The 12940-nt window shown below is 38.9% G+C and overlaps 1 protein-coding gene across 1 annotated transcript in view; it reads left to right on the top strand.

Moving 5' to 3' along the window:
- AP3D1 (adaptor related protein complex 3 subunit delta 1) overlaps positions 1 to 12940 on the top strand; it is a 45590-nt gene that overhangs the window by 17555 nt on the left and 15095 nt on the right. Inside the window, exons 5-17 of the mRNA XM_026114151.2 lie at positions 197 to 304; positions 656 to 785; positions 2150 to 2289; positions 2561 to 2634; positions 4116 to 4165; positions 6399 to 6448; positions 6900 to 6948; positions 7787 to 7932; positions 9649 to 9797; positions 9890 to 10120; positions 10530 to 10761; positions 12040 to 12185; positions 12318 to 12459. Coding sequence (XP_025969936.1) covers positions 197 to 304; positions 656 to 785; positions 2150 to 2289; positions 2561 to 2634; positions 4116 to 4165; positions 6399 to 6448; positions 6900 to 6948; positions 7787 to 7932; positions 9649 to 9797; positions 9890 to 10120; positions 10530 to 10761; positions 12040 to 12185; positions 12318 to 12459 — 1647 coding nt within the window. The remainder of the gene's footprint in view (positions 1 to 196; positions 305 to 655; positions 786 to 2149; positions 2290 to 2560; positions 2635 to 4115; positions 4166 to 6398; positions 6449 to 6899; positions 6949 to 7786; positions 7933 to 9648; positions 9798 to 9889; positions 10121 to 10529; positions 10762 to 12039; positions 12186 to 12317; positions 12460 to 12940) is intronic.

Genomic DNA, 12940 nt, shown 5'->3' with positions numbered 1-12940 from the left:
ACTTCATGCCCATTATTAAACCACAGGTTAAGTGCATTTTAGTGGGGGTTGGATAACATTCCTCTCAGTAGTTGGTATAAATTTTCCCATGCAATAGGAGGTCTGTTTCATAATGAATGAATAAAATTGGTCTGAGAAAGTTGTTTCTCTACATCCTGTGTAATCTTAAATTTTTGAGCCTTTTTTTCTTTTTTAGGATCTGAGTAGCCCTAACCAATATGATACTGGAGTTGCACTGACTGGCTTGTCCTGTTTTGTTACTCCAGATCTTGCCAGGGACTTGGCAAATGACATCATGACACTGGTGAGTTGATAAGAAAGAAATGGATTTTTGCCATATATATGTGTGTAAAGAATGTTTAAATTGTTTGAATCTGGTAAATACCTGCTAAACTTCAAACTGTTGCAAGTGAACACTGACGCTTTGATATTCTTGTGGAGCTTGAGTTAGCTCAAAGGGATAACTTCGAATATTTCTGTTAGTTTGGGTGATAAATGACAGTACTTTTCTCTGTTCGAAAGCTGAGTTCTTTAAAAGTAGCTGAGTCCCATGGAGAAAAAATTTGAGAAATACTGATGTTGACATATGGACCTTGCGAAGAGTCCTGGGAATGTAAATTTGTTGAGAGTCTGATCTCAGTTGTTTCATTAACAGATGTCTCATACGAAGCCTTATATAAGGAAGAAAGCAGTGTTAATCATGTACAAAGTTTTTTTGAAATACCCAGAGTCCCTCCGTCCTGCATTTCCTCGCCTTAAAGAGAAACTTGAAGATCCAGACCCTGGTGAGTGGATTATAATAAATTACTTCCGCTCAGAAGCATCTAGGCATAAATGTTTTTAGACCTGGTGGAGAGAGAGAACATGTAAATATTCTGTAGTCATCTTTTGAGTACTGATTTGTTGTTTAATAGGTGGATGAGTGTACGAGAGTTTTTGCAGGAGTTACCATATTAGGAATACATCCTTTGAAGCATCCATTTCTTATTTCATAGGTAACGTTATTGTAACTGTATCAGCAAGTTAAGTATTTATGGGTTAAAGCTACTTATTTGATTCCTGGTTTGTTGTACTTAGCCTGACTATGGAAAATATTTCAGTTGATTTCAGGTATTTTTTGCTTCCTATGCACTCTTACAAAGCTGCAGTTATTGGGTTGCAATAGATGCACTTAAAATAATTTCACATAACCTAGTATTTTTTTTTTCCTACTTATTAAATTTAAACTTTGAGCCCAAAATGTCTTTTGGGCCCTCTGTATTGTGTCAGCACAATTCAGCTATAGCATAAGAAATTTACAGTTGCTCTACATTGTATTCACACCTCTTTTCGATCTACCCAGAAGGTGCTGGTCTTCCCTCGCTGCACCAAAATGCTGTACACTTGTTTTAAGAGTCATGTGCAGTGCAGTTCTTTGAATTCCAGTTGGTTTTGTGTGTGTGTTTAGAGGGAGAAATTTAAATACATATACTGGACTAATTTGATAAGGGTGCCTAAGATCCATCTTCCAGGGACGATGTTTAAAAAAACAAACAAAAAAAAACCCCAAAAAGCTTTAAACACAAGGAGAAAATAGACTTATTAATGCTGTTTTATGATAAAAAGACTCTCTTCTCCTAGAAAACCTGGACTATCTAGAATAAAAGATTCCCAAATGAGAATAAGGGATTTTGAGGCTGAGCAACTGAAAAAGAAAGGAGCGTGTTCAGTCAGATTATTTAACAAGTCTATTTTTTTTGTAGTTGTTTTAATTTAAAAAAGTCTGAATTACGCATTTTAAAGAAATGAGTGTCTTGAAGCCTTATGGTGGGTAGGACTATTAATTGTAAAGCTGTCTGTGTCACATAAACAAGCTGTCTTCAGAAAAGAAGAAAAGAGAATGACAATGTCCTGTTCCCTGACCAAAACAGATACTCAGCTTGTTGAAATATCATAAAGCAGCCAAAATTAAATAAAACCCTTTTTCAGTTTGTTTTGCATTCTTATTCTTTGTTCACTGCCTCATTTTTGGCAATAAAGGCTGAGCCATACCTCTTATGACACACGTCTGAATCTTTAGCTGCTTTTGTTCTGACTATTCTGCACCAGAAACTTCAATTGCCATTAAGCCTGTGATGAGATTTCTGTTTTTCCCACTTCTATTTCTCAGGTGTGCAGTCTGCTGCAGTAAATGTTATTTGTGAGCTGGCTAGACGCAATCCCAAGAACTACCTTTCCCTTGCTCCGCTGTTTTTCAAGTTGATGACGTCGTCAACCAACAATTGGGTTCTCATTAAAATTATAAAACTGGCAAGTATTCTAGATCTATCTTTACAGCATTGGGATTCTCATTAAATTATTTTGGGTGTGGAAATAGATCCCCTGCTTGTAGGGTATTGTTACCATTAAATTAAAATAAGAAGAAGCCAGGAATCTCTTCTAGCGTTTGTGAACATAATCAAAGGGAGAAAAATATTTTGATGTAGTTTTGTAAAATATAATGAGTTGCAGTTTAAGTGATGTTTTTACACTGCTTAAGATCAGCTATTAAATCAGTTTCTTGTCCACGCTTTTTGAATAGTTTGGTGCTCTTACTCCATTAGAACCTAGGCTGGGAAAGAAGTTGATTGAGCCGCTGACCAACCTCATACACAGGTACGTTACGACAAATACTGCTTTGTTTATTCAGCATTGGTGACGTGTCTACTAGGCAGATCAGTAGTTAGTAGTCTGGTGATGTGTTTCTGAGCTCTTTCTGGAAACTGGATATATTGGCTACAAGTATCAAAGTTAATTACTTTAGGACCATTTCTGAAGAACTCTAGTGAGATATAAAACCTTAAAGGAAAATGTTTGGATGGGAGTGAGCAAATTTGAAAATGATACCTGTGTATCAATGAGGAGTGCTCTAGCCAGAGAAATTCTGTCCACCCTCCTAGTATTGCTTCTGAGGCTGGCTCTGATTAAACCAGCCAGCGGGCTTGCATCCAAATACCTAAAGAGGGCTCAGTTCATTGCAATGTGCAAATTTAGTACTTCTCTAGGAAAAGCAGCAAGACAGACACTATGTATCTCTCATCCTGTCTCTATTCCATCTCCTTTCCCTCACTATCACAGTTGTTATTCATCTAATTATTTGTGAGGACTTCATCCTGTTTGGTTTCCATTGTTTCAGTCATTTGTGATCTAATATCGCTTGTGCATGAGGCAAAGCACCCTGCCATCCACCACTAAATGCACAGAGAACAAAAATGGTTGTCCTAATTCCAAGTGTACTGGAGTCTTGGATGCTGTGGGCTGAGTGACCTTTGCCATATCACTTGTGACTGCTGCCTCGCTGCCTCCAGAGTTGTTGACTCATTACCTTTGCAGACCTTGCTTCCCAATTCTGCTCCTTTATTAGTAGTGAGATTCACTATGTGACTGGGAGGTGCTTCAACTCTCAGCTTGTTTTCTTTGAAATTCTCAGAATTAGCTTGTTTTCTTTGAAATTCCCAGAATTGCACTGTACGTACAGAGTGTTGAACTGGCAAGAGTTTTCGTGAATGTAAGTTTTGGAGGGAATTGGACATTTGAAATGTGTTGCTCTCTTATAGGATGAGCAAGTGTGTACCTACAAGGCAGGAGATTTCTGAAAGGGTCTTTTGCTTGTGCCCTGCTGATTCTATTTGGAGAGAGATTTCTTCAGGGTTCTCTGCATGCCTGCCTTACTGTGATTTTTTTTGGTCTTGGGGTGAGGATTTGATTTGGTTCTTGGCCAAGATTGGTTCAGGGCTCTGTGACTGGTGCTGAGGTTTTGAGTTATCGCTTCCTTCCTCATTCCTCATGTCACAGTGCTGTTACTTGCTGCTTCTCAGAGAAGAAATGGTTTAAAAGCAGAAGGCTGTAGATGTTTTGGAAGTCAAGGATGAGGACTGCAGAACTAGCTTTTTTAAAATTTTCAGTAGCTGCTCCCCCTCCTTATGTTTCCCCAAGAGATTTTGAGTGAGAATTATTTCATCTAGTTTGAAGGTACATGGAACGGAAGACAATTTCCTGTGTAATTAAAGGTGTTAACTAGTGTCAAGATATTGCTGACAACTCTTCAAAATGTGCTGGTTTTATTCCTTATTTAAAATACTTGATTTCTGTTTCAGCACCTCAGCCATGTCTCTCTTATATGAATGTGTGAACACAGTAATAGCAGGTGAGAACTGAAATTTGTAACCTAGAAAAGAATGTGATTAACTTTGTCATCAATTAATGCTATCTATAAACCTTTTTAACTTGCAGTCTATTAATAATTCTATAACTGAATTAAATTGGCAAACTTTTAAGCAATTTGTTTCACTCTATAGCTGCAACTAAGATCCTTTGTTGTCGATAGATAAGGCTGAGTTATTGCTGTTATGTCATATTTGCTGATAGCTAAAACAAAGCACTAATCACGGATTAGTAATTATTTGTACACAGACTCCTAAATGTTGCTGGAACTATGGAATATACCAGCAGGAATAAAATTAAAATATGATCAATGCCTCTTGGAAGTTTTGACATAGTTCCTTGTGTGGAAAAAAAGCGTAGACTTATTTTTACATCCTCGTGGCTTAAAGACTTGGTGTGATTCCTTGAAGGATGTCATTGAAATCATTCATCCGTTGTCAGTTCCTGTTTGTTTCTGATTGATGAAAGGGGTGTGAACTCAATAGCGCAGGTGGAGAGAGAAACTAAGGTGATACAGAGTGACACAGCATTCTGCTCAGACTTAGCACTTGCAGATTTCTTTTTCCTCCTCTGTCCTTCAGTAGATTAGGATTCAGATTCAAGGTGGCCTTAGTCTGCATTGCACACACAGTAAAAATGAGCAGAGGTTCTAAGAGCAGTGCCATTGGTAAAGCTGCGTTAAGATATTCCTTTGCATAGGGATTATCTCCTAGATTTCGCCTAAAGCAGTAAGGCACGCATTAAAACAAAGTTTGTTTTTTGAGTTAGCAAAAAAGGTTGAGGTGTGATCTCTATGCAGGAGTTAACCTCTTCAGTAGCACAAGCATATTGTAATGCCTTCAGCCTTGATTCAGAAGGCCTTTCCTAAGGTAGATAAACAAAGCAATGATCCCTTGTCAGCTCTGTAGAAAATGTAGTAATTAGATAGGGATTTTTATTCTGAACGTTTGTTGCTGGATGTCATAGCACTTGTAAAAAAGAGACTTTGTGTCTCATCAGCGCTTGAGGTAATGTTGTATAGGCTGGTCCCAGAAGTGAGATAAGGAGGCGTAAGAGACATCGCATTATTTGACATCTTTTCCTGTCATGGTCTCTCTTGAACCTTACGGACATGCACAATTTGGCCATAAGTTTGGCTTGCGTGTGTAGTTTGGGATTCTTGGAGATTAGTGATACAGAAGCTTCCTGCTCTAGATCAGCTCAAACAGGAGAGGGTGGCCTGTCACTCACGTGGCATCCCCTCATTCCATCAGGGAAAAGTGACTAAAGTTATGATGAGGCACGAGTAACACTGAGTTGAATTTCTTTGCGGATGAGTGTGTGCTTTCCTGAGATAAACAGGATGATTATGTTGTTCAAAGGGAAATCTAGATACCCAGGACATCTCGGGAAGGGCTGTTCGGGGACAGTAATGTGAAATTCAGATTCAGAGAATGAGATGAGAAGGTGCATTACCTGTATTAATGCAGCCCCTTGCACCTGCCAGCTCTTTGCATGACTCAAAATGGTAGTGTCCAACACTCTTTTCCAGAAAAGTAGCTCTGCAGGATTATTGAGAGCAAAATATTAGTCACAAAGGTCAGCATGTGTGACTGATTCAGTAAGAAGCTGGTGTTGGCATGGACTCGCAGCAGTTAGAGAGATAATGCCACCTTTTCTGCTTGAGGTTGCTTGTTGCCAGAGCTTTACAAACGTCCAGTATAATCAACCCTAAGACTTGATTTTTGCCCCAAGTCTCTTGCTGACTTGGTTACAACTCCAATTTAATTACATTGAACGCTAGGATCCATTGCTGAAACTCATTATGTTAGGGAAGCACACACTTAAATATTCAGCTGTGCAGGATCTGATGGCATATTTACTGATATCCGGTAGCAGCCAAGACTGTAAAATGAACTTTGAGAGCAAAGCTTAATGAAAAGCAGGTTTGACCTGACTGTTCCAACAGTTCCTGCCTTTGCATTTTTTTTCTGTCCTGCTATTTATTAGTCTTATTAAAGTATATAAAACTATAGTTTATGTAACAGCCTGTCCCCACCCTCCTTTTCAGGGGAAAAACAAAACAAAACAAAACACTAAGCCAACAGACAGGAAAAACCCTAGCATCTTTCCTTGTGAGCTAAACTACCTGTTGACTTCTAGGTTTTGTGTTGTAATGTAAGCAACAATTCAGAATACAGGAAAAACTAACTAAAATTTGTGTTTCTGTATTTCAGTTTTGATCTCTCTATCCTCTGGGATGCCTAATCACAGTGCTAGCATCCAGGTATAGTACTACTTGGGTTTTGGGCAGGATCTTGCCCATTTGTTCTGCTCCACTGTATCATACCAAAGGCCATGGAGAAATGGAATTGTTTTCCTCTGCCAAAAGTCAAAGTAGTGGCTCGCTGAAGAGGTTTCACTCAGCTGGAGTCTTACTGATTGAAGCATTTTTTTATAGAGATTTTCTAGTTTCCTTTGCTTTAAAATGCAGATTCTTCCCGTTTGGAGGTTTCTTAACTGTTGTATTCATCTGCTACTATCAATACAGTCATGAAGTATTCCTTTTGTTTTAAAATCTGTTAGTGCAACAAGACTATCTTCCTAGAAGTCACAGGTCTTGGTCAGAATACTTCCTTGTGTACTAGAGCCACCCTTGTATACCAAATGTATGTTGTTAAGAAAATTTTTAAAGACTTTTAAAGCTTGTAATAAGCATGACATGGTCTTTTTTTCAGCTTTGTGTTCAGAAGTTAAGAATATTAATAGAAGATTCTGACCAGAACTGTAAGTATGTTGCTTGTCTTTGTGGAAGCTTTTAGTGACCAACCACTGGAGAGAAATTGCAACAGTCTTAGAGCAATGAGCTGTTTCTCCCAACAGCTTGTTCAGTATAATAGAGTCTGGTATGTTGTAAACAATTGTTGTTTTTGTAACGTGGAAATAATTTTGGATAGTGAACACTTATAAGAGTCGTCTTTTAAAAAATGAGAGGAGTTATTGCTGTTTGTGGTCTTGTAAATCTAAAACACTTCTCTTTCCATGCTCTGGGTTTTCCCTTTTTATAAGTTTTCCACTTGGAAAGTAGTGAGGGATATTTTTGTAGTGTAAGTGTAATAGTAACATGCAAGAAGGGCGGTTCCTTTTTTATTTGTTTTGATGACTCTAAGGAACAAAGTGAATTCTTCTTCATGCAAAACTTCTTCCTGTTGTGGGGTTTTTGTTCTGTTTTTGGTTGGGCTTTTTTTTCTTGAGAGCAGGGCTCCTACTTAAGAGCACTAGTAAGATTGGATCTCTAGAATGTGCAGTTTTAATACACCATAGAATAGGATCTCAAGATCCATAGTTTCTGTATATTAAGTGCTTCTTAAATCAGTGGTAAAACTTGAGGCACAAGTAATGAAGATATATATGCAGTTATGTCCCTATATGTGAGATTGCAAAATTAAGGAATGTCGCCTGTGATAGGGCATTTCTTTCTCTAAATATGGTCCTCCCCATCAGAGGATTTTATTTTAATGTATTAAAATTGGGGGTTAAGTAGAAGCGCCCATTCAGATTTCGTGCTCAACACAAAACAGTATTTCTATATTTGGAAAGAAGTTTTATTTTGTGTCTTTCACAGTGAAATACCTGGGATTGTTAGCTATGTCCAAAATCCTGAAAACGCATCCTAAGTCAGTTCAGTCTCACAAGGATCTCATTCTCCAATGTTTGGATGACAAAGATGAGTCTATCCGACTCAGAGCTTTAGATCTCCTATATGGCATGGTATGTTTCTCCATATATTTCTCTTCCCCTCCAGTCCCTGCGACCCTTTAATCGGGAGGCTGATGTTTAAGAAAAACACTCAACTTCTTCCTCTTCTCCTCTCCCCTTCTGCCATCTTTTCTGGCTCTTAGGCCAAATAAAAGATCTGGCACAACCTAAGAGAACTTAAAAAAACCCTTCCATTTTGACTGAAAGGAGTTAATCTGAGTTCAGGCCCTGTGGAAGTCGACCTTAAGGCTGCTTTTCTAATTACTAAACCTTAGCTGCTTCTCTTGTCCTTCCTCAAGGCATAAAGCGGGCTGTAGGCATATTGGGATAGGCCTATGACATTTAGTGTAGCAGTCCATGTTGCAGCACGCCATAGCGCGGGTCGACATAAGTTACAAAAAGTTTGGGAAAGAATTTGGAGCACTCTAAAACAACAGGAGAGCACAAAGGCAGCTTTGAGCTCCTTAGTTGCCTAATTTGCCCTTCACTGTAAGTTTTGTGTGCCTTTTAATGACACGCACAGAACCTCATTCTGGTGGTTTTCCTGTGTGCACCCAGTTTTGTGCATGCGTTCTACAACTGCCCAGGGCAGCTTGCAAAATGCCTGTACGCTACAGGAGGAATCTTGCGGTGAGGAGAACTTGATCTCTGAAAGGGTTGTGGTTATGATTTGTAAAGTGTCTTTCACTCAGGCTTTCCCCAGCCCCCACACTGTCCCACATAAAGGGATAATGGTAGATACCGTGTCTCAAAGCTTCCCGTTTTAGAAGAGAAAGTAAAGAAGAAAGACCTTTTTCTGGTACTACTCATGAGATGACAATAATTTCATTAAAATTTGATTAGGAGAATGGTTTTAGTGTTACTGCAAAAAGAATTGGAGTTCTTTGTTAGTTCCGGGGGTTAAATTCTGCTTAGCCAGAAGATGGACTAGGAGAAAGTCTATCGTTTTGCTCAACTCTGTCTCTGAGGAGAGTGCTGTATAATGAACTTTGTTGCAAAAATACTTCTACTTGCATTTTTGTTAGAGGTCGCCTTTACACACGCTAATTGAGAGATCATAGAAAGAAGCAGTGAGTCACAGCGACTGGGGATATTTACTGAATGTTTTGGTTGCTTTATTTAGACAGGTTTCCAGAACCAAGTAGCAGAGCTGTGTTTTGAAATGTTAGAGTTCTGTTGGATGTAAATGAGTCGTCAAATTTCTTCAGTTTAGAAGCAAAAGTTTCTTAAGCTAGTAATTTTTTTTATGCTGGCAGAAGCAGAAAGCTCATTTTTCTCCTGGATTTCTTCATTATTGCTAGTAATTCAGATCCTTCTGATCAGTTTTCCATTCCTTGGAGATTTTTAAAACTTGACTGGACCAGGCCACAAGCAACTGATCTAGCCTTGAAGTAGGCCCTGCTTTGAGCAGGTGGTTGGACTTGGATGATTTGCAGAGGTCCCTTGCAACTTAAATTGCTGTGTCCTAGCTACTAGTGGCCTAAAAGAATAGGCAGGTCCACTTCATCTAGCAGTGAACAAACTTGGTTCCTCATTGCAGCTGAACTCCTTAGGTATGAGTGGAGATCTGCCTACAGACTGTTTACCATCTTTTGTGTTCTGTTTTTTTTGTTAAGAAATAACACAGGTCCATCAGAGAGTTAGCGGTTACTTTAATGCAATTAGAAGGACTTAGCAGCACAGCAAATGGCTTATTTTTTGTTCACCATCTCAATAACTCTTTGACAGGTATCGAAGAAGAACTTGATGGAGATAGTGAAGAAACTCATGATTCACGTGGATAAAGCTGAAGGGACGACGTATCGGGACGAATTGTTAACCAAAATCATAGATATTTGTAGTCAATCAAATTATCAATATATCACAAACTTTGAATGGTCAGTGTTTTTACGTGTCAACTTTGAAATCATCAGCAGTGGTAATGCATGATTGTCTGCTGATAAAATTGTGTCCCTTTCACTTCTTGTAGGTATATAAGCATTTTGGTGGAGCTGACCCGACTGGAAGGCACACGGCACGGGCATCTTATAGCAGCTCAGATGTTGGATGTAGCTATCAGAGTTAAAGCTATTCGTAAATTTGCGGTTTCTCAAATGGCTATGCTTCTGGACAACGCTCATCTCATAGCCAGCAACACGCAGAGAAATGGAATCTGTGAGGTGCTTTATGCTGCTGCTTGGATATGTGGGGAGTTCTCTGAGTAAGTTTTGCAAACAAAAAGCTGGACTCCCTTTCAGTGGCTTGTTTCCAAGTGGAGATTCAGGTCACTATTATTCTTTTCTGTGTATTAAGTGTTACATACGAGAGTTGATTTCCATTCACTTCTATAGGCAGAAGCTGAAGTTCCCCCCCTCACGCACGTGCACATGCTTTTTGGTTTGTTTTTGTGTTTTTTCTGACAGGCTAAAACTGTAAATTCTGTGTTGTGTTATTACTGCAGTCTGGAAGGGGAAAATATGCAGACAGCAAATGCTTATGTATTTGTAGCCTGTCATGTCTTTCTGCAGTACTTTGTATTGCAACCAAGGTTTTTAAAAATTCTTCTGTCTGATGAAGTGCTGAACTTTCTCCATTACTGTCTCTTTTATCTGTCCACTCTGTCTTTTTAGACACCTCGAGGAAGCAAACCAAACTTTAGAAGCAATGTTGAGGCCTAAAGTTACAACTCTACCAGGCCACATCCAGGCAGTTTATGTCCAGAACATGGTGAAGCTCTATGCATCCATCCTACAGCAGAAAGAGCAATCTGGGGAAAAGGAAGCAGCTCAAGAAATCACACAGCTGATGATTGAGCGTTTGCCTCAGTTTGTACAGAGTGCAGATCTAGAAGTTCAGGAGAGGGTAAGAGAACAGAATTACTGTGTACTGTTGTACAAAATCTCTCATTTGTATTGATACGTATAGGTAATTTTCTGTGGACATGCACACGTGCTTTGTAAAACAGTGTTATCAATGGAACCTTGGTTTTATTATGTACTTTGTGTAACTCAGTGAAACAGACACTGTAGAATTAAAGAAGTGGGAAGTGTGGTGACATTTGGAGTCAGAGCCCGGATTGAATTCTAGTTCAATACCATCTCTGAAGGCTGCTTGCAAGAGTTTCAGTCAAAAAGATTTGTTTTATGATTATGCAAGCATGAATGTCATTTAGCATTCATTTGTATGCTTTCAACAGCATGAAACATCTGACAGACCTGAAGTCCATCTTCCAAGGTGGCGATTCAGAATGATATAAGGTGGCTACAGTGATTTGGTGATGTGCTAGTAAGTTAATTAAAAAGAGCTACCTTAAATATTGATGCCTGAAGTGGATTCCTAGGGCGGTCGTGTTCTAAAACAAGCTGCCCTTACATACATCAGAAATAATCATTGGGCAGAAGATGAAAGAGATGAAGACCATTAACTCTAGTATCTGGAAAAACAGAACATAATTCTTAAAGCTTTACTGTGGCTTGCTTAATTTTTCAGGCTTATATGGAGAATTCAATTTATTTTGGCCTATGGGTGTTATAGATTAAAAATAGCAAATGGTTACTTTATGGTAAAACATGATTAACTCGGCAGCAGATTCTGATTTGCATCCAGCAATAAAAATGCTTTGTGCTGGCCCAATCCAAATGGGGAGCAAGAGGGAGGCTGTGCAGACAGGTGGGTGCTTTTGTGCTGTGTGACAAGTGCACACAGTGAACCATAAAGAGTGGGACTACAGCCTCCTTAGCCCAGCCCTGCTACTCATTCCCTGATAAACCTACATTTTTGCTTTCAGAGTTCTTTTCATTAAAAAAAAAAAAAAATCCACTTCTGAAAATCCAGTCTACTATGTACTTGGTTCTAGAACAAGCATTTTGTAAGACCAGGTAAATTACACTGTATCCTATGGGGGAGAGAGAGGCACCTGTATTTTGGGTTGTATATGCAAAGCGATAATAAATTGGATGCAGCTAGAAGAGAGAGTCCTGGATCTTTAACATTTGCTCTAAACCTGTAGTTTATGGTGCTTCCCTTAATTCTCTCAGTGCAGTAGTCAATAAAGTTGTCTTTTGGTGACCTTTTGTTGCCATTGGGTTTTGGTTCAGTTGTTGATACTAGTTTTGAAATTACTTTTCCATTTGTTTTTAGGCTTCTTGCATCTTGCAGCTAATAAAATATATTCAGAAGCTACAAATAAAAGAAGTACCTGTAGCTGAGGAAGTAATAGCCCTGTTTGCTGGTGAGCTCAACCCTGTAGCTCCTAAAGCACAGAAAAAAGTCCCGGTTCCTGAGGGGTAAGTTTGTATCTCTCCCAAAGCCTTATTTAAACTTGTAAACTCTTAAACTAAGCATACGATTGGAAACACTGAAATACTCAAAGCTTCTGAGTAATGCTATGTGTCTGTGTTCACTGTAATTCTTACCAGCTTGGACCTTGATGCCTGGATCAATGAACCTCCGTCAGACAGTGAGTCTGAGGATGAAAAGCCCAAAACAATTTTTCATGATGAGGAACAAAGGCATTCTAGACACAAACAGCCAGAAATAGATGAAGAGGAGCTGGCCAGAGTGAGTGAACTTTAGAATGCTTTTTCTTTACGTAACTCGTTAATGAAGTTGAAAGTGCTGCTAAAGCAGTTGGAGCTGATGTTGTGGATTCTCCATATAGCTGGGAGCAGTCGGCTTTGTACAGCTCAGGAAACCTGATGATTTGATGTGAACAGAATTGAAGTATTTTAATCCAGATATTTTCTGGAAAAAAATAATCTAGGTTGGGGGGGCACTTCTGAAAATACACCTGATATAAAATTATTCTGGAAGCCTCGTTTGCCTGTTTTGTCCAAATGGAAACAAGATCTTATAAAAACTTGGCCCTTGCTAGTTCTGAGCTGTTCTAAAAACCTGAGGTGTAAACTGTGATGTATATTGCTTTGAGTGCTGTGGAGTAGATGTTTTGTAGAAGGCTATGATCCGTTAATGAATTTTTTGGTTGGGAGAATATGGGTTTATTTTGTGCAAGTGCATTGTCTCTTCCCTGCAGAATTTACAT

This window comes from Dromaius novaehollandiae, chromosome 25, assembly GCF_036370855.1.
Source record: "Dromaius novaehollandiae isolate bDroNov1 chromosome 25, bDroNov1.hap1, whole genome shotgun sequence".
Lineage (NCBI taxonomy): Eukaryota > Metazoa > Chordata > Aves > Casuariiformes > Dromaiidae > Dromaius > Dromaius novaehollandiae.
This window is presented reverse-complemented; position numbering and strand designations above follow the sequence as displayed.